This window comes from Sander lucioperca, chromosome 15, assembly GCF_008315115.2.
Source record: "Sander lucioperca isolate FBNREF2018 chromosome 15, SLUC_FBN_1.2, whole genome shotgun sequence".
In the NCBI taxonomy this organism is placed as follows: domain Eukaryota; kingdom Metazoa; phylum Chordata; class Actinopteri; order Perciformes; family Percidae; genus Sander; species Sander lucioperca.
The window spans coordinates 519,140-538,376 of NC_050187.1; the positions used below are offsets into that span (position 1 = coordinate 519,140).

General features: G+C 41.2%; 1 protein-coding gene across 1 annotated transcript; it reads left to right on the forward strand.

Moving 5' to 3' along the window:
* Positions 1-124: 124 nt before the first annotated feature.
* exo1 (exonuclease 1) lies at positions 125-18,275 on the forward strand. The gene is made up of 14 exons (XM_031299975.2): positions 125-236; positions 2,245-2,429; positions 2,956-3,075; positions 4,564-4,687; positions 6,330-6,467; positions 7,832-8,044; positions 9,543-9,730; positions 9,872-9,974; positions 10,066-10,279; positions 11,732-11,918; positions 14,512-14,986; positions 15,160-15,249; positions 17,305-17,501; positions 18,035-18,275. The coding sequence occupies exons 2-14, from the start codon at positions 2,269-2,271 to the stop codon at positions 18,144-18,146; spliced, it is 2,322 nt and encodes a 773-aa protein (XP_031155835.1). The 5' UTR covers positions 125-236; positions 2,245-2,268; the 3' UTR covers positions 18,147-18,275.
* Positions 18,276-19,237: the final 962 nt, after the last annotated feature.

The following is a 19,237-nucleotide window of genomic DNA, read 5'->3' on the forward strand; positions in this document are numbered from 1 at the left end:
ATACTATATTCTGATCTACACTCCATACCAGGTGGTGGCGGTAATGCACCAAATAATTGTTTGTCAACGGACAACAATTCTCAACGAAGAAGAAGAAGGATGACGCGTTAATCCCGCCCTCTCGGTCCATCTGGCCAATAGCAGCAGCTCGTACCGAATACCTTATTTTGCCGCTAAAACTAAACTCGCTCCAGTCCTGCCTGTAGCTTCTGGTGGATAAAAGTAACAAGAAAAGAGTAAGTTTTAACTCGATATTAATTGAATTATGACATTATATTGCTTTTGTATGTTGTCCAGGTCAGTGTGTTAGTTAGCTAGAGTTAATGTAACGTTAGGCATAGAAACTGTCAATTTTGTTCAGTTAAGTTGACGTTACGTTACTTCGTAAGATAACAGATACCGACATAGTTTTTAATTGTTAACGTTAGCTATAACGTTGTTTGTAAGAGCGTTAACGTTAACTTGTGCATTGCAGTCAAAAGAAACGATGTCACCTGCTTAACACTCGATACGATATTAGCTAGCTCTACGTTGAGATGACTAACGTTAGTTACAAACTTCCGATTTAATTTTGACTTGTTTATTAACATTTATACGTAGGTAACTATATTGTTATACGTATTATATTATTATGTGCTATATTCGGCGCACATATTTGACCCAAGCAGGTCTAGCTACAGTTAACGTTAACGTTACCTGAAATCTCAATTTGAAACTATTTGTTGTTAACGTTAGCTAGCTATCTTTAGCCCTCTCTTGTGTGTTGGTGGATGAAGACAGCACGAATAACCGACAATAGCAAGTGTCTGAGATTTCTAATCTATATTTAATTCTGTAACGTTATGACATGATTCCATCTCAATTTGAGAGCTTCATTCTTAATGATACAGCAACATTAGCCTTAGGCAGTCACTAGCATTAAGCCGAAACGAAGATTTAGTAGTTATTTTGTAAAACCTGATATTTGACATGGAGTGTGTCATACAGTAACGTGTATGCACCTCTAGGGGCGCACATGTCAGAGAGGAAGAGTGTGCACAAGAACATCTATCACCAGCTTCAACTCAGCTACTGGTTCACATGAGGCATTTTGACTGACATAATGAAACAGATATATTCACATATGCAAATGAGGAATAGATACAGAAATGTACAGAGCTTTTTTAAATGTAGCCTAATTCTGTTTACAAGCATTGCTTAACTAAAATAGCAGCACCAGAAGATATTGATATATTGTATATAGTTGCATGTTATTCCATAATAATGTGTTTCCATGTATTCATCTACCCATTATCTGTTTTTATAGACTCTAGCCCGAATGAAACCCAACATTTTATTAAGTTGGCTGTAAAAGTTTTAAACTACAATTCAGAGTTAAAAAGGCTGAAGGAAACTGATACCATCGAGTATAAAGCCTTTAAAAAGTTTACTTAATATCTTCTTGGCTACATCTTTAAAACATGCCACATTTGAGCAATTACAGCCTTCTTCAGGGCAAGCACAAGTTGTTTGAATGACAGTAGGGCTGGGCGATAAGGCCAAAATCTTCGATATAGATTGATAACAATATACATCATGATATAGCATATTTTATGGTAATTCGATGAACAGTCTATATGAAATAGCCACATGTTCAACAGTTTCATGTGAAATTATAGAGAAAAAATAAATACTTTTTACCAGCTATATACTGACTATGTTGACATGCATGCACAAAAATAGTGTGACGTTAAAACAAATCTGCAATTCTTCAAATGATATTCCCTAAACATGTTTCACAACAGATTATCTGAGAAAATTGAGTTAGTATGTGCTTGTTATTATCAATTTAAATTATTACACAATATCTCGATATATGATTTCATCACGATATGATTTCATTGAAAGACGATAAATTATCACATTGATTTATCACCCAGCCCTAAATGACATAAATCTGTTCAGATGAGGACATCACCGGTCACCTCTCCACTAATAATTGCACTAGTAAAGGCATACATTGCCCTCAAACAGAAAGCCTTTGTCCCACAGTGGAGGAGCTGCATAACAAAGGCTCAGTCATGCGAGGGCGTAGATTGCAAGCATAAAAAAGGGACAAATCTAAATGTCAACATTCTTAGCATGTGTGAAAGTGCAGCGCCTGTTCACCGCTGTTTTGTGTTGTGGTTTGACCTTTCCTCGCCGAAAGTGTGAGCATTTGTTTTCATCAGTATTTTCCTGATTCTTTTACTGTTTCCGAATCAGCGTGGCTTAAATCAGCAGCTGAAAATGGGAATTTCTGGACTGCTGCAGTTCATCAAAGATGCTGCAGAGCCCATCCACGTGAAAAAATACAAAGGCCAGACCGTGGCTGTGGACACGTACTGTTGGCTGCATAAAGGAGCATTTTCATGCGCTGAGAAGCTCGCTAAAGGAGAACCAACTGATCAGTAAGCATTTTATTATTCCAGCTGAATGAAAAAATAAATGTGTTCAAAGGTATTTTAATATTTCTGTTGTTAGTGGGGCTCTGTCTATTTCTTTAAAATGCCCAGTTAAGCTATTGGCTCCAAGCATGCGTGCTTCAATGACACTCCGTAGACCATGTTCTTCGTTTCAACTTTTTACTGGTAACAATATACTGTATGTTAAACATACTATACAAGCATGAGACTGGGAGGTCAAAGGCTTGTGTGCTCTCAAGGCTGCAACTTCAACTACATTATCTAACAAGCACAGGCAGCATGTTCTACCTTTTAACCAATCAACTGAGGGCAATCTAATTTATGTTTAATTAAGCATACTGCAATTCAACTATGGAACTGCTTATCCTGAGCAAATCAAATACAGCAAAATAGAAATTATTTAAAGGTACTTTTACTTTTGTTCTATTGTGTAAATGGCTCTAACAGTAATCTTGTAATAAAGGTTGAATGTCTAGAACTGCTGTTTTCACTTTAATTGATCCAATCCTAGGTATGTGTGGTACTGCATGAAATTTGTGGAGATGTTGTTGAGCTTCAGCATCAAACCAATACTGGTGTTTGATGGACGCAATCTGCCTTCAAAACGAGAAGTGGAAAAGGCTCGCAGAGAGTGAGTATATCCCTTTTTTTGCATGAGGGTTTGGATGCACTACACATACACGTAAGTGAAGCAATCTACCCGCCGCTTGCATATTTTACCAGCATTTGGCTGGTGGATCGTGCAATTTTTGAACCAACACACAATAAAAGTGTGAGATGTCTTACCTTAAAACAGGCCTTTGTTTGTTCTGTTCTGTGCGAAACTATCCACCACCTTCCTGTACTTTGCACCATATTAAATCCATGGCTTGAGCAGATATCTGGAGCTAACAGCTAACTAGCTAACAGCTAATTATCCATTATCCAATTATCTTTTTGACATAATGTAAAGGAAATTACCCATTACTTTTACAATTAAAGGACTGTGAAGATCCAGGACTTAGCCAAAAAAATTGAACATTGACAACTTCTTAGTCCCTCCTCCCTTTCCGCTAAAGCCCAAAACGGTCTCCTAAGCCCCTCCCCCAACAAGGGAGAATGAATGCGTGTGCATGAGCAGTGATTGACATGCTAGTTTTTTTAACACTAGTTAGTTACTCTAGTGTTAGTAGTTAGTGTAGTTTCCGTACAGGAAATAGGAAACATCACTGGCTCTATCGCTGCCACAAGAAAGTTTTAAAACACCAAACACAAGAGCTGAACTGCCCGGGAGTTTGTGTAATAGCTGAATGTTTCCTGCAACAACAAGGCACTCGCTGTGTCTCGCCCCTCTCTTTTCTTTCTCTCTCTCCTGTGAAATGAAGCTGGCTTCAAGTGGGGTCGGTAACGTTGTTATCTATAAACGATCTGACGGAAAACAGTAACTGTGAAATATAAAGTCTACTTGTGCTTTGTTGGGGGGGTTTAAGAACACAACAGGACCTGACACAAATGGTCCGTTTCATAGACACTCCACAAATACTGAGACCAAAGTTGGGAAAGGAGATATAACGGATTGAGCGGATGCACTATCGCTCAAACAAACACAGATAATCCTAAAAGAAGAAAGATGTGTGACCATAACAGAAAATGGAACTACATTATCATCAGAGTTATGAAAAGAACTCATGGCCTGTGCCAAACACAACAACCCACTGTTTTCATACCTGGCTACAAACATGCTCAGACAAAGCTTGGTTTATTTACAGGACTGCATTCCAAAAACAGTAACAAAGCAACGTTGTTAGTGGGAAGGTACAGAGGGGAATGTACAGACCTGTCAACAAGTGAGACCAAACAACCCCTCCACAAACAAATTCCTTAACATATTGTTATCCTTAACAAGGTCTATCTGTCACTGTTTCTTTGCTTAGTGGTGCCACACAATCATTACCTCCAGGCAGTTGTATGTTGTAGATTTATATCAGTGTCCAGAAACATAGCCTTCAGTTTTAGGACAAATCATCTTTCTCTAGTTCTAGGTCTCAAATCTAACTTAGATTTTGTTCTAACTGCCAATAGAAATTCTCCCAGGCAAAGTTTTCAATTATTAATTCTGTTTCATTCATGTACCTTTCAGGCGCAGAGAAGTCAATCTTCAGAAAGGAAGACAGCTACTACGTGAAGGCAAACTGTCGGAGGCCAGAGACTGTTTTACACGCTGTGTAAACATCACCCCAGCCATGGCTCATAACCTTATTAAGGTACAGTGTACTCACATTTTGTCAGTTGAATGACTGCACTTTTTGTTTTACGATAATTGCCTTTTTGGGCTTTATTTCATAGGACAGCTGAAGCTTTTTTTAGCTGCATTATTGAAAACAGAGCAATAGCACAGGGGGCTTTTAACTTAACAAAACTGAGCCTTGTCTTAAAATGCCCACAAAACTAACTGTGATGGAATTATAGAAAGGTGATGAAAAGAGGGCAGCGCTACGCTGGGCAGCGCAACGCCATGGTATTGGTTCACGTTAAATTATCCCTTCATTTGTTTGTTTTTTAAGATAATTTTTTTGGGGGGGCTTTTTTCCCTTTATTTCAGAGTGACGTGGATAGAAAGGAAATGTGGGAGAGAAATGGGGGATGACAGCAAAGGGCCGCAGGTCGGATTAGAACCCGGGCCGCTGCAAAGGCCTCAGCCTATATGGGGAGCACGCTGGGTGAGCTAGAGGTCACTCCAATTATGCCTTCATTGAAATTATTGTTCTGAATGCCACTGGCTTCATGGCATGAATATCTAAATTTAAGGGGAAGGGGAGGCAAAGCAAGAAAATGGACAAGTTTGAATGTAGCTCAATAGAGAACTGCACAGGACCTTCACCATCACGTAAGTAGTTAACCAGAATGAAAATCTGACACTATTTTTCTATGGGTGCACGATTCAGAAAATGTCACGATTCGAAAACGATTCTCGATTTTAAAAAAAGAAGAAAAAAGAAAAGAAAAAAAAGATTCACAGTATGTAAATGTAGTTACTTTTCCCATGTGATTGCAGTAGACATACAATTTAAAAGAAAAGAAACACAACAAATGAAATGTAGTTTGATATTTCTTTATATGTCTTCATACAAAATAAATACTTTTGCAACTAAAAACTGCAAAGTGCCAAGCTTTGGCCAGCTTTCAAATACATTTAAACCAAGTATAAAATAAAACTTCAATAAAAAGAGCTTTTCGTTCAGAGTTGGGTGGGAGTTTAGAGCATTGAATCAGTGCGTTTGTTGACTGGCATGTTAGGTACTTTAGGTTGTTGTTGGTCCACGTCTTTAATGTTAATCTCTGGGTGATGCTGTACCATGTGACTTCTCAAGTTTGTGGTGTTTCCAAAATACTTAACTTTCGCTTTGCAAAGCCTGCATATAGCATGATTCTGTGAGGTTTGTCATTGTTTCCACAGACTAAACTACTTCTGCTGCACTCCTTCTTTTGATTATAACAAGAGTGCCCAGGCGTCAGTGTGAATTCGACGCAGCGCCATCTATGGGAATGGGGAGCTAAAAAAAACCGGTAGAGCTTGAATCGCGATAGGAATATGAATCGATTATTTTGCACACCCCTACTATTTTCCATCCAGTAATTATTTAAAACATCAGGTTCAGTTAACGGCCTGATGAGTTTGAAGTCTCACAATACATTTGCAGAAGAACTACTTGTTCACCCAAGAAAACCCTCTACAGTTTCTCTTCCAAGTTGCATGTCAACCGTGGCAACATTAAAAGGGCTATCAAAATACTCGATTTGAACCCCACAGATACATGTTTTGCTTTGTGGTAACATCCAGCAGTGTTGAATGTTGATGAAGTGATGTAGGAAATATTTTTGTGTTGTCTGTGTTTTTTAAACCAGGCTGCAAGGGCGAGAGGAGTGGACTGTGTTGTGGCTCCATATGAAGCTGATGCTCAGTTAGCTTACCTCACTAAATCTGGTTTGGCCCAGGCTGTCATCACAGAAGACTCTGACCTGCTGGCATTCGGCTGCAAAAAGGTATCAAGTGTAAACCCAGGGGATTCATTCCCAGCTGCACACATATGTAAATACATAGAGGAAACCCGGGCCTCACTCTTCCTACGTGGATAAGGGTTATCCAGATCAGAGTGTTGGCGATTCAACATGAGTCTGGATTTGTTTTTTTTGTTTTTTCAATCTTGAAATGTGAAATCAATCTGTCACAGCAACAAATCCTCAAACCCAAACCTGCAAAGTGCGGGCTTATTGACGGTCAGCTGGACCATGACCCAGATGTTTTACTGTGAACCACGTACATAAACACATTTAAAAAAAACAAAAGACGGCTAGTTTTCTTAGATTCTTAATGAAGGAGTGTTGACATAATGATGATTTTAGATGAGAACATGCATGTTATTGTAAACTCATGATGATCTGTAATTATCACATCAAATATTCATAATGAAAACCTACCTATGCAAGATGAAACAAATATGAAAAATGAATACAATGAATTAAAGTTTCTAAACAAAAAAAGACCCAAACCAAATAAATTTAGTTTAGTAGTGACCAAAAAAAGACAAACTCAACTACAAAGTTCTGACTGTTAAATACCAATGGAGCCAGAACATATATCGCATTTAATTTGGCATTAAAATAGGATTTTGTCATTTGAACACTACAATGTATTTAATGCTTAACTGCAGAACTCAATTTGCTGAAATAGTTTATTAAATTGTATGCTGCTTTTAAGAGATATACTGTAAGTAAGGTTCCATTTTCATAACAGGCTTATGACTATCACTTAAAAGTGTCTTGCTAGTCCATTGGGCCAACCTCACCAATCATGCACCAACAACTCTACCCGTAGTCTGACCACGTTCACTGGTAATATGGAACTGTTTAACAGGGATGAAAGTGCACTCAGGCAATCATATGAATGAACTCTCCACCTATTTTGCTTGTATTTTAAAATAAGAGGGCACTGTTACCTACGTTAGATATCAAAGAACCAAATTAGATGGATGACAATAAACAGGATTAGTTAGGCTTATATCAGTTTGTTAGCCTGGATTAGTTGAGCTACATTTGAAGATCAGGGCCCTGATGGTCGAATGGAGAAGGGTAATGTTACTGGCTGTTGTCATTCAAATCGGATCCAATTTTACGTGGGTGGAGAAAGGTACCAGAGCCTAATAGTTTGTGTGCTACAGTTGGAACTACAGGTAACAAGCGTTAGTCAGTGCAAAAACAACATCTAACCCTTCGGTGTTAATCCTGTTTGCAGCAAACCATATGTTTGACAAAAATCAAAATTAGCCTTTTAGAGATGGCCTCATGTACTTCCACTGCTCATACATTGCCACCAACTTTTAAATCAATCATCTTTCACAACCATGCAGGTGATCCTCAAAATGGACAAGCAGGGCAATGGCCTAGAGATAGACCAAAGCAACATGGGCCGCTGTCGCTCTCTGGGGAACGTTTTCACAGAGGAGAAGTTTCGCCACATGTGCATCCTCTCTGGATGCGACTATCTGGCCTCCCTACATGGCATCGGCCTAGGAAAGGCCTGCAAACTGCTGCGACTGGCCAAAGACCCTGATATCCTGAAGGTGAGTCCATATGGTGACATAGTGAAGTTGGATTATGCATTTAGTAAGGTGACTAAAATGTATAGTTATGATTCCTAAGGTACCTCACTTTTAAGCTCCGGCTGCACAACAAACCTGCGTCTGAGGAAAGTATGTTTAAGTCATCTGACTAAAATCTGGGGGAAAAACTCCAGCGTCTCAAAAATCAGCTCATGGAAAAATGGTATCACCATTCCTAGAGGGTCCAACTGATTTAAAGTGAGACTATATAACAAAGTTGAATTCATACGTAATTAAACTCAACTTTTTCTTTAGTCCAATTACTTGGTACAGCTTTAATGGGTCTGGTATGATGTTGGCAATCTTTAAGTAGGTATTCTGTAACTGACATTAAAGCTACAGTTGGATCTTTTATTTATTTATTTTTTTTGTCATATTTGCTTAAGCTGTCACTATATCCTGACAGTACTACATGAATCAGATCATCTGTGAAAAAAATCGTTCCTCTGCCTCCTCCTGGTGCTCCTAATGGCATAAGGAGAACAACCAATCAGAGCCGAGAAGTCTCTAACGCAGTATCAATGACTTCTGTCAATAATATCAGCGACAACAACAGTATCAATGACAATGCCGTTTTGCTCGAGGGCCTATCTGTTTTAACCCAATATTCTCTGGTCCAGCTCATCTAAAAACACAACACAAAATCAGTTAGCACGTTAGCATGTCGTTCATTACCTAGCCTGTTTGAAACTGTTAGCTACCGACAAAATTATTAGGGCTGTCCTCGACTAAAGAAATTCTTAGTCGATTAACACTTATATGATTTTGTCGATTAATCGATTAGTTGATGTAATCGACAGAGCTGTGCTCTTTGAGAGGTGGTTAAGACGAGAAAAGCACAATATAAATGTAGTTAATTAACCATCTGTAAAACTGACTTTCCCCACAATTAATCCTACAAAAGCACCACTTTAAATCTTGTGTTTACCAGAAATGTGTTCATAAGTTTCTTGGAAATGAGTAATTAAGCATGAATAAGCATAAAAAATGACTCATCAACTAAAGAAATCTTAGTCGACTAAGACCAAAACGACCGATTAGTCGACTAATCAACTAAGAGGTGGCAGCCCTAAAAATTATCAGCGCTTCACCTGTTCAACTGACTTTAACAGTTTAGATAACACACTCGACTGTCCTGCTGTTACAAACGTGAACTAACCACAGACTGTTGCCTCATTCATGGCCTCACAGCGGTGCGTCGCTGCAGAACAGCAATGAAACACTGAATGGATATAGGGGAAATACAATTCGGTGTTATTTTTGGCATAAAAAAAAAGATTTGTTCTGGCCTGGCTGGAGTTCCCATTGGCCTGGCGTTCCGCCTGGCCTGTACAGTTATAGGGGAAACACTGGAGAGTGAGTCAGTATTTGTCAGTCAGTAATGGCATAAAAAGTATTGTTAGTAAAAGCTGTTAGCAGTTGGCAGATGGCTTATTGTGCGCTCTTGTTGCCCTTTCAGGTGATCAGAAAGATGGGCCAGTATCTCAAGATGAATCTTGTCGTCCCTGAAGAGTACATTGAGGGATTCATCAGAGCCAATAACACCTTCCTCTACCAGCTGGTGTTCGATCCTGTCAGGAGGAAGGTTGTACCCCTCAACCCGTACCCAGAGCACATGGACCCAGCCACCCTCAGCTACGCTGGACTGTATCCTCCTGTCCTGAATCACAGAAGACGTGTTGCCACCTTCGTAAATAGTGGAAATGATTTAGTGTCACCCTTGTATTTTATTTAGAAATAGAAAATTGCAAGTTCGTCATATTTCATCCTTGATGATTTTGAATCCAGTAATCTAGGAGATGACAAAGGCTTGCAGATGGCCTTAGGAAACCTTGACATCAACACCATGGAGAGGATAGATGACTTCAGCCCAGACAAACCCATTCCCCAGGTATCAGATCACAGTCTATTTTGATAAGCAGGTCTGCTTTAACTAAGTGTCACCTTTTAATATAGAACAACTTTGCAAATGTCCTCTTGAGGTTTCTAAAGCCCGCAGTCGCAGCTGGAACTCCTCACCAGCCCCCACTGGGACCAGTATCTGGAATGGAGGCTCAAAGCTAGCATCTGCTGCCCCGCCCCAGTCTACTGCCTCCCCAGACAGGCCTCCCTCCACCAGGGGCAAGGAGAGAATCATCAGCATGGTCGGTCTCAGGCTGCCCTGCAAAGGCCTGCAGGCGAAGAGACCACGAGAAGGTGAGCTGTTAATGTGCAGTGTTTACATTGCTGCTTTTTATTATTATTCCCAGTTGCTCATCTGTACAGGATATGAAGGAGTTTGTGACTTGACAATATATTGATTAAACTAGTTTCTGTCAAGGCAATCATTTATTTTCATTTACACATAGAAATTTAATTAGACATCTAATTGCATTTAAGCTGACTGAAGAAGCTTATAGACTTGGTTGACAATGGTCAAGATGGTAGGATCCCATCACTTCTTGAAGGCCTGGGCCTCTACTTTGACAACAGAGTCCTATACATTGTTTTTGGAAATACAGTACATTATTCCCCCTAAACTTGAAGGGTCCTCTTCGCACCATTTCAGTTCTAAACTGACTCCTTGGTGACAGCAGGCCCCAGAGCTCCCGGATCAACCGGTGGGACTCCAGATTGAGATACTTGGCTTAGTATTTCAGCACTGGTCGATGGTCCAGGGGAAGTGGTTTCATCTTCACTTGATTCTTCTGGGTCTCAACTCACTGCTGCTGTCTTGTTCCTCATCTCCTCTGGGGTCTGGGTCTGCTTCAGCTCTTATTTTGAAGATGTAGTTCACTATGGACAACTACAAGCATTCTCTCACTCTGCTTTGAACACAGACCACCACCACCAGGGGGTGACATAACTCCTTTAGAATCATTCTGGAATCCACCTGCAGCTGTCGCCAGCTCAGACAAGCGTTATTGATATATTGTCTCTGCTTTTCTTCATGTTTTATTTTTATTCTCCCTCACATTGTGCTGCTCATTTGCTAAGCTCAGCTGCACATCATGATATTTGAATTCATTGACTTGTTGCTAAGAGGAGTTTTTATGCTTTAACTTGTCATCATTACACACAACTGAGTCCATGTTTCTCCTTTACTGTTGTAGGGGATTGTATGGGGATTGGAATGTCTAGCTAGTAAACAAATGTCTAGACTAATTAATTATGCTATTTTGACTGACCTCATGCATGCTAGTAGCCACGTAAGTTAGCTTAAGGATTCAGAAGCAATTAAGCAACAGCTTAATTCTGTCTTTGTTTCCTTTTTGCGGAATATTCGCCTGCATACAATTGCATATTCAGCTTAAAGGGCGGGCGGGTGCTGTGTACGTGCATATTATATAGTTTGAATTGAAAAATAAACTTTCAAATGTAGTTTGCAAGGATAAAACTTTTTTTGCCTTTAGTGTGTGCTGATAAAGAATTGGTGTAACATTTTTGCTCGCTACGTGTTCATCCAACCAATTCCTCCTTTTATGAAATAAATTACCTACCCTACCCTAGGTACTGTAGTTGATCCTTTAAGGAAACTGAATCACCGTGACAGCAAAATACTAGGTAGGTTATTACAAAAAGCAGAATGGAGATCAGCAATGGAGCAAAACGATAAAAGCAGCAGTGTTTAGCCTTTTATGGACTGTACTTTTCTTTTTCCTCCCATAGACTGTAGTGTATCAGACCAAGATGTGCTACAGCAGTACTTGTGCTCCAGTCAGAAGCGATCTAGGTCAGACCAGCATCCAGACAAGCCAACATTACCCAGTCAGCCCCGGCCGCGCAACCGCTTTGCCACGCTGCTGCAGAGGAGGAACCAGGGAGCTGAGGAGGACGGCCAGGCCACATGCAGCAGGTGACTTCATCAACCACATCTAATGATCCTCTTCTTATTAACTCATGTAGATACTAGTGGTCGAGCTCCAGGTCAAGTCTTTGAGCTGGAGTCCCAGTCAAGTCTCTGGTGGTTATAATGAGTGTTGTAACACTTGCTGCATTCCATCCAGGCTGCTCACAACACTGCATAGCTATATATAAGGAATTTAAAGCATGTCAAATGTTATTATGACTCCTTTATCTATTATCATACAGTATCAGCTTTGTTGTTGTTGTTGTTTGCTATGTAATCAGTGTATACAGGATATTGCAATATGTCAAAAACACCGGGAATGCTTTACTTTGTATGTTAATAACTGTATTTTGCCTTGTTCCATGAACATACAGTACATACCACATATTGCTATTGGTATCAGGAAAATATTGCTAATTATTAGCAATAACTGTAACCTATTTTTCACTTACAGAGCACAACCATGTAATGTGCATTGTGTCTACAACTAATGACAGCCAATGAACTACTGTCAGTCAACCCATGCCCCAGACTCTCAGACCCAGCGTAACCTTAACTAATATATATTAGTTATATGATCAACAATAAACCTGTAACTGGTTTGCAGCCAACATGAATAATTAACGTAATGGCAGTCAGCGAGATGTAAATGATTACGTAATTCCCCCCCAAAAAACAAACAAACAAACAAACAAACGCTCCTTCATCTTCTCACATCTAGCAGACGACAGGCAGAGTTTACCTCCGTAGGTTGTAGCTAAAGCAAGAAGCAAGCTAATGTTAGCTGAGCTAAACTGTTTTCTAACCTATCAGGGTGTGTTTTCAGGTGTCAGAATCCTTTTATCTTGATACCACATATTTTGCATCAGCAATTATTTAGTTTGGGCCTTGTTGTCTGACGTTTTTAAAGCCAAAGCTTCTGGTGAGTGACACAGCAACTGCTGGTGCGTCAACATGTTTGTTGTCCTCTCTCATGTGTGGCCACGCGCAGCAGATACCTTACCTATTACATGTTACGCAGGTTAGAGGTTATGCAGGGAGGGCAAGAAGTTTCCTAAAAATAAAGATTGTTCACATGTTCCACATCTCGAGTCTGAAGTCTTTTAAGGACGAGTCTCAAATCAAGTCTGAAGTCACTGTGTGTGCAACTTAAGTGCGACTCGAGTCCGAGTCTCGAACTCAAGTCTCCATCTCTGACACACAGAGCCAGTTTACCCCTCTAAAATGTCTACTAACTAACATTAAGTGGTGACTTGGTCACTTCTTTCGGGTCCAAACTACTCCTGCTGCTACTCCATCTTGCCATTTCACTCTTTGAAACAAAGTAAATGAGATTTTTCCCAAGATGTTGTATTAGGGCTGAACGATTAATTGCATTTGCGATAATATCGCGATATATTAAAACGCGATTTCCTAATTGCAAAGGCTGCGATTTGGTCACATGACTCGCGAGAGCAAATCAGTCTGCACTCCGCAGAGAAAGCATCAACTAGCACGCTAACGCTACGCTGTACCTTGAGCTGATTTCTGTCATTCAAACAACTCTGAGTTGTAGTTTAAAACTTTTACAGCCATTTTAATAAAATGAAGGGTTTTATTCTGGTTTGAGTCCATACGTGCAGTTAATGGATACAGACACACAGAACTCAAGGCTCGGTTAGCAACGATTAGCTCTGATTAGCGGTTAGCTCCGTTATAAAGATATGAGTGGAGGAGCTGCCACTGAGAGGGGTAACAACCAGACTCTGATAAATGACGTTCGGGGAGCTTTCACAGCAGTGTGGCCGCGGTGTTTCAACAGTTTTATTAGTACAGTTAACCCCACGGCAAGAACACCAGCAACTAGCTAACGTAACGATAGCCTCTCTGAACAAGTGCACACGGCAGCACGCAACTTCACGAGGGGGAGGGGCTGGAGGCAGCTCCTCTCTATGCACTGTAAAAAATGCAAATACACTGTGTGTGTGTGTGTGTGTGTGTGTGTGTGTATAGATATATACTATATACTATATTTTTACTTATTTAACTGTCTAGTGTGTAATTGTGTGTTCATACTATAAATTATTATATTATTCTTTGTTGAATAATACAGAAGACAAAGAGCTTAAAAAAATAATCGAATCGCAATATTTGGGGAAAAAATCGCAATTAGATTATTTTCAAAAATCGTTCAGCCCTATGTTGTATTATTCCTTTACACCAAGGGCTACATTTGTGATCGCAACATTTACCAGAAAAATTAGGATCATAATTTTTTGCCATAGCCATGCAGCCTTAGCCAAAGCCTTTGTTCTGGGTAGAAGGGTCGGTCTGGAGAGCACAATCAGCTGGTTAAACAATACCCTCGGTCTTGTTGGCGTGACTCCCTGCACGAAAAGTGAAAGAACACACCTGGAGAAGCGGTAGAAAATGTTTAAACCCAGCAATATCTTTCGTCAGCGATGAGGTTAACAATATGAGGTAAAATGAAGTCAAATCAAGGCGATTAGAAACCACAACAAAAAACACAGGAAGTTACACGAGCTACTGCAACAAGCGGCCCCGTCTTGCATCCCACTGTATAGTATAGTGATGCGGTTGTGTTTATTCTCACATGTAGGTTTTTCAGCAGTTCCAGTCCAGCATCCAGTCTGAGCACTCAGGAGTCTGCTCAGGAGGATTCCCTTCAGGATGCCAGTCCCACTCATGACAGTTCTCCCAGCACCCAGACCAATGACAGCGATGGTCCTGACATTCCATCTGTGGAAACCCCCAGCCCGCCTCCATCACCCAGCACCACGTCTCCCAGTGCAGCCAGTCAGGGCCTCAGGCTGTTTCACTGGTCAGGCAGCTCCACCCCCACTGAACAATCGAGAATGCCTCAGTCCACTTCAGGCCTGGTCGCCCTGCAGCAGTTTCAGTACAAGAAGGACACAAAGAGCCATAGACCCCCTGAAGACATGTCCCCCATATGTCAGTCCTCCACTGGCACTAACCCAGAGGAAAAGGATGACCTCCCAGATTCCCCTCCCTCCCAGGACAGCGCCTACTTCTCCCAGTCCCAGCCTTCCTCCCACCAGGAGGATGCTGCATCGGTAAGGTCATACAAATCTCCACTGCCTTTAATAATGTTTATACATCCCTTGTGGTTAGATCAGCCTTCACACATCATCATCATCATCAGAGTTTCATGGCAGGGTGGGTGTACAGAAAGCTATTCCGGTAGCATGGCTTTGTGGTCTTACATGTCTTTCACGTGCTTCCTCAGGAAATGAATTTAAGCAAAGATTCTGAGCTAGAGCAGAGTCCCACACACTCAACAGAAGCAGGCACGAAACCTGGCATGCTGAGATCAAAGGTAGGTGTGTGCCTGAGTTACATCCAATATTATACTTAGTTTTAATAACATCTTAGATTAATTCTTTTAAAAGCACTAAGTATCCCCAGACTTTCCTTACTGTTAGACGGTGGAGGGATGTGTCAGTCTGCCTCATAGAGCTGTAAACCTCTAATGAATTTCATTAGCAGGCGTTTGATTTCCCTTGACAGCATGGGATATATGCTGGTAATGAGGTTATTCCACCCTGTCAAGCAAATAAACATAACATATTACCATCCAACTTGTTTTCTTAACCACCAAAGCATGTCATTCATTAAGCTGTAAAAAACAGTGATTGATATTTGTAAGTTCAAGAAGTCTCCACAGCTTTAACCGGTATGAGAAATGATTTAACCATTCAATGCTCCTCTTACACAGGACAGTACATTCTGGGAAGAGGTTCATTGTAATTTCTCTATATACAGTAATTCAGGAAAGCTATAGTACAGAGTTGGAGGCGGGATGTGGTTAGCCTAGCTTAGCATAAAGACTGGGAACCGGGGGAAACAGATAGCCTGTCTTATGTTAAAAAGTACACCTACCAACACCTTAAGGCAGCTACACACAGAGCCGACGGCCGACCGTTGGCAGAAAAGCCAGTGTGACTGATCAGTCTCCCCGAGTTGGTCAAAAAAGTGCCTCAGAACACACCAAAGAGACGAGACGTAATACGTCTCCATAGCAGCAGGCGGCGCTGATCTGTATTGTCGCCCAGAAAATGAAAACCGGCAGCTGATTGGACGAACGCGTCACATGGATCTGGCTGCTGCTTCCGGATTTTGGATTTTTCAACCGGCCATTAATGGCGACTCTTTCAGAATACGATCTCATATTTTACTAAAATAGTTCACCGAAACGTGTTTCTGAAAACATTTTAAGAGAGAAATAGGCCGTGCAGTTGCTGAATCTGTCTTCATTTCAGATCGACAAAGGTCAGTTTAAAAGATTTTTGTCAGATTTTGAGAGGCTTAGTCACGCTCATTCCGCTCCTCGTTTCCGGGTGAGTCCCGACTGCCCTGTCTCTGACTGAACACGTCAGGTCGGCCAAAATGAAGGCTGACGGCTCCTCGGACGGACGACGGCACGGAATACACCGAACAGACTTGAGTCACCGACCTCACCAGACTGTCAGACGGCCGATTATCGGGTTGGTGTGTAACTGCCCAGAGAGCAGGGGGGGGATACAGAGGCTTAACTACTTGGGAACTACCTCCTTCTTTAGTTTGTTTTCCCTCTTCTCTTTCTCTTCTGTCCCTCTCTCTCTCACTAATTACAAGCCCAAAAAACAACAATGCTGTATATGTGGTCAAAGTCTGTATCAAATGACCTCCAACAAAGTCAGGCTGCGTGTGCAGCATGTTAAACATTAAATGTAAAACGTAGGTATTTCACATATTGGGGAACTGTGAGAGCTGTATTGAAGCAATCACAGTCTGCGTTTTTTTTAGATTTAGTCCTTTATTCTACAGGACAGTTGAAGACATGAAGGGGCAGAGAGGGGGGATGACATGCACCAAAGGGCCTCGCTGCAGCGAGGACTGAGCCTAAGTACATGGGGCGCATGCTCAACCAGGTGACCTACCCAGGTGTCCTGTGCAGACACAAATTTAAAACTGGCAACTTTACCGTGATCATTTCGGGAAGCTAAAACAATCTCTGCACCCGACTGTTGTTTGCCAAGCACGCAACATTTACATTTCTGTTTGTGCATGGATTAAACAAGCATGTTACAATGTCTTTATTAATAAGCTGTAGAGGTGTTGGTAGGTGTATTTTATAACTTTGGACAGAGCCAGGCAAGCTGTTTCCCCTGCTTCCAGTCTTTATGCTAAGCTAGGCTAGCCACAGCATGCTTCCAGCTCTGTATTTAACACACAGACATGGGACTGGTATTCATTGTCTTATCTCTCTCTTGAATTTTTTATTCAATTCACGATTAAAAAATAATGAAGTTCAAGACATTTTTCAGCAATTAAACATATTTTCTTTTCGGTTTTTATTCTTGTCTCCCATACATGGTCTTTGTCCGTCCAGGTTTCAGGTCTGTCGAAGCTGAAGCCCAGCAGCCAGCGTCCAGCAGCTAAGGTGCCAACATTGGGCCCGGCCAGGGCCAGTGGACTGAGCAGGAAGTCTGTGGGTTCTGCGAGGAAAACCTCTTTGTCCAATAACGAGAATAACCCTGGAGCCCAGGCCACCATCAGCAGCCTCTGGAAGAACTTCAGCTTCAAAAAGTAAAAGAGAAATACTCAGGTTACTTTGTAAATTAATAGAATATTTGAATATTATTTTATCACTTTTCACTTTCTGACCTATTGGAAGAGAGCTGCAGAGCATCTGGACCAAACAACTGTGTGTGTGTGTGTGTGTGTGTGTGTGTGTGTGTGTGTGTGTGTGTGTGTGAGAGACTGCAGACCATGGCTTATTAGAAGGGGAGATACTTACTTGATCTGAGCAACGTGGGCTTATTGTTGGTTGCAGAAATATTGAATTCAGTATATTCTCTTGGAAAAATGTCATGGGTCAGGGACAATAGCCAGATTTGCATCTTGTTCATCACAGTAGAAGGTTTTTGAGTCCAGCAGAAACCAGATTGTCCACATAGTTTAAAATCATTGTCATGGTAGGAAAGAGGAACAGTTTCAGGCCATAGACATGTAAACAATGTGGCATCGTGGCTGTGGTGTCAGTAACTTTAATCAGTGACATATCAGTTTCTAATGGACCAGCTCTAACACCCCCTCCCCCCCTTGGTTGTGTGTTTCAGAGATCCCCAGAAGATGGCTGCCTGTAAGAAAGGTGAGCCCATGTCTCCCGTCAAAGACAACGTGCCGGCCAGCTCAACTCAGACGGACATGAAATTAATCGGCAGCTTCTGATTGGCTGTGAATATTCCACACAGCGCTGAGCGCTCGGTGTGGGAGCCAAGCTTTTAAACATACCATGTATGTTAATGATTTCTTAATGTATAGTTTTAAATAAAGCAACTGTCTTCGGATGCATGTTGACCTTGTTGAGTTTACTAAACGGGTTGCATCACGTCTTGCTGTCGCTCTAACACAGCAGTCAAAGAATGTGTCACCTGATAAAAATGCAGAATGCATACTTGAGTGTTTACTTAAAATGCCCTACCCACATGCAAGCTGAGGAATGTGGGGATGAGCCGGCTGGCTTTCTGTCTACAGTGTAGTGTTGAGTATCTTCACCTCAGCTGAAATTCAAAACCATTTCACAGAATAGTAACAAAATAGACAACAAACCAAATAAACGTATGTATAAATGACACCATCAGCCCATCATACTCGTCTCTCCCCAGCACAAAGCGTCTTAGGAGCCTCCAGAAAGTTTAGGTCCTTTCCCCGTTTTCTAGTATAGACATCCAACCTGGTAAACTGTTTATATGACATTTTTTCAAACGCCGCCACCCTAACCATCTCACAAGCCCACTGCTGGATTGACAACATCCCTTCATCCCTTCATTCTTCCATCCTCTTAAAATAATCTGTCTGGCTATCATTAAACTAGTCTGGAGCTTCTTATGTGCCTATCCATCCCGCTTAGGACTGACCCATCTCCCAGAACAAATACTGTAATCTTGGGCTAAATTGAACCTGGGTCCCTGCAATCAGACATAGGTTATCATGTATCCCAGTCCAGAATTCCTGGCCCTCATCACTGGACCATAGGACATGAAGTTATTGAAGGCCGTCCTCTGTCTTACATTTCCAACAATTTGGTAAACAATCTGGAGGGAGTCCAATAGAAGCGATGCATAATCTTGAACTGAATGAGGCGCACCCTCACATGTCATAGTTTTAATATTCCTACAGATTCTGTCCCACTCCTCATCATCCAGTGTAATACTCAGATCCCTTTCCCATGTCTTTTTGAGGGCTGTCCAGGCTCCATCCCCCAGGTTCTGCTTAAGCATAGAATAATACCACGAAGCCTCATGACCTTTTCCGTATTT

What these genes read in the sequence shown, in the direction of transcription:
- exo1 (XM_031299975.2), top strand. Translation starts at nt 2,269, where the DNA reads ATGGGAATTTCTGGACTGCTGCAGTTCATCAAAGATGCTGCAGAGCCC. An exon ending in CTGGCATGCTGAGATCAAAG is followed by an intron (nt 15,250 to 17,304) that starts GTAGGTGTGTGC and finishes TTGTCCGTCCAG; the next exon opens with GTTTCAGGTCTGTCGAAGCT. An exon ending in AAGAACTTCAGCTTCAAAAA is followed by an intron (nt 17,502 to 18,034) that starts GTAAAAGAGAAA and finishes TGTGTGTTTCAG; the next exon opens with AGATCCCCAGAAGATGGCTG.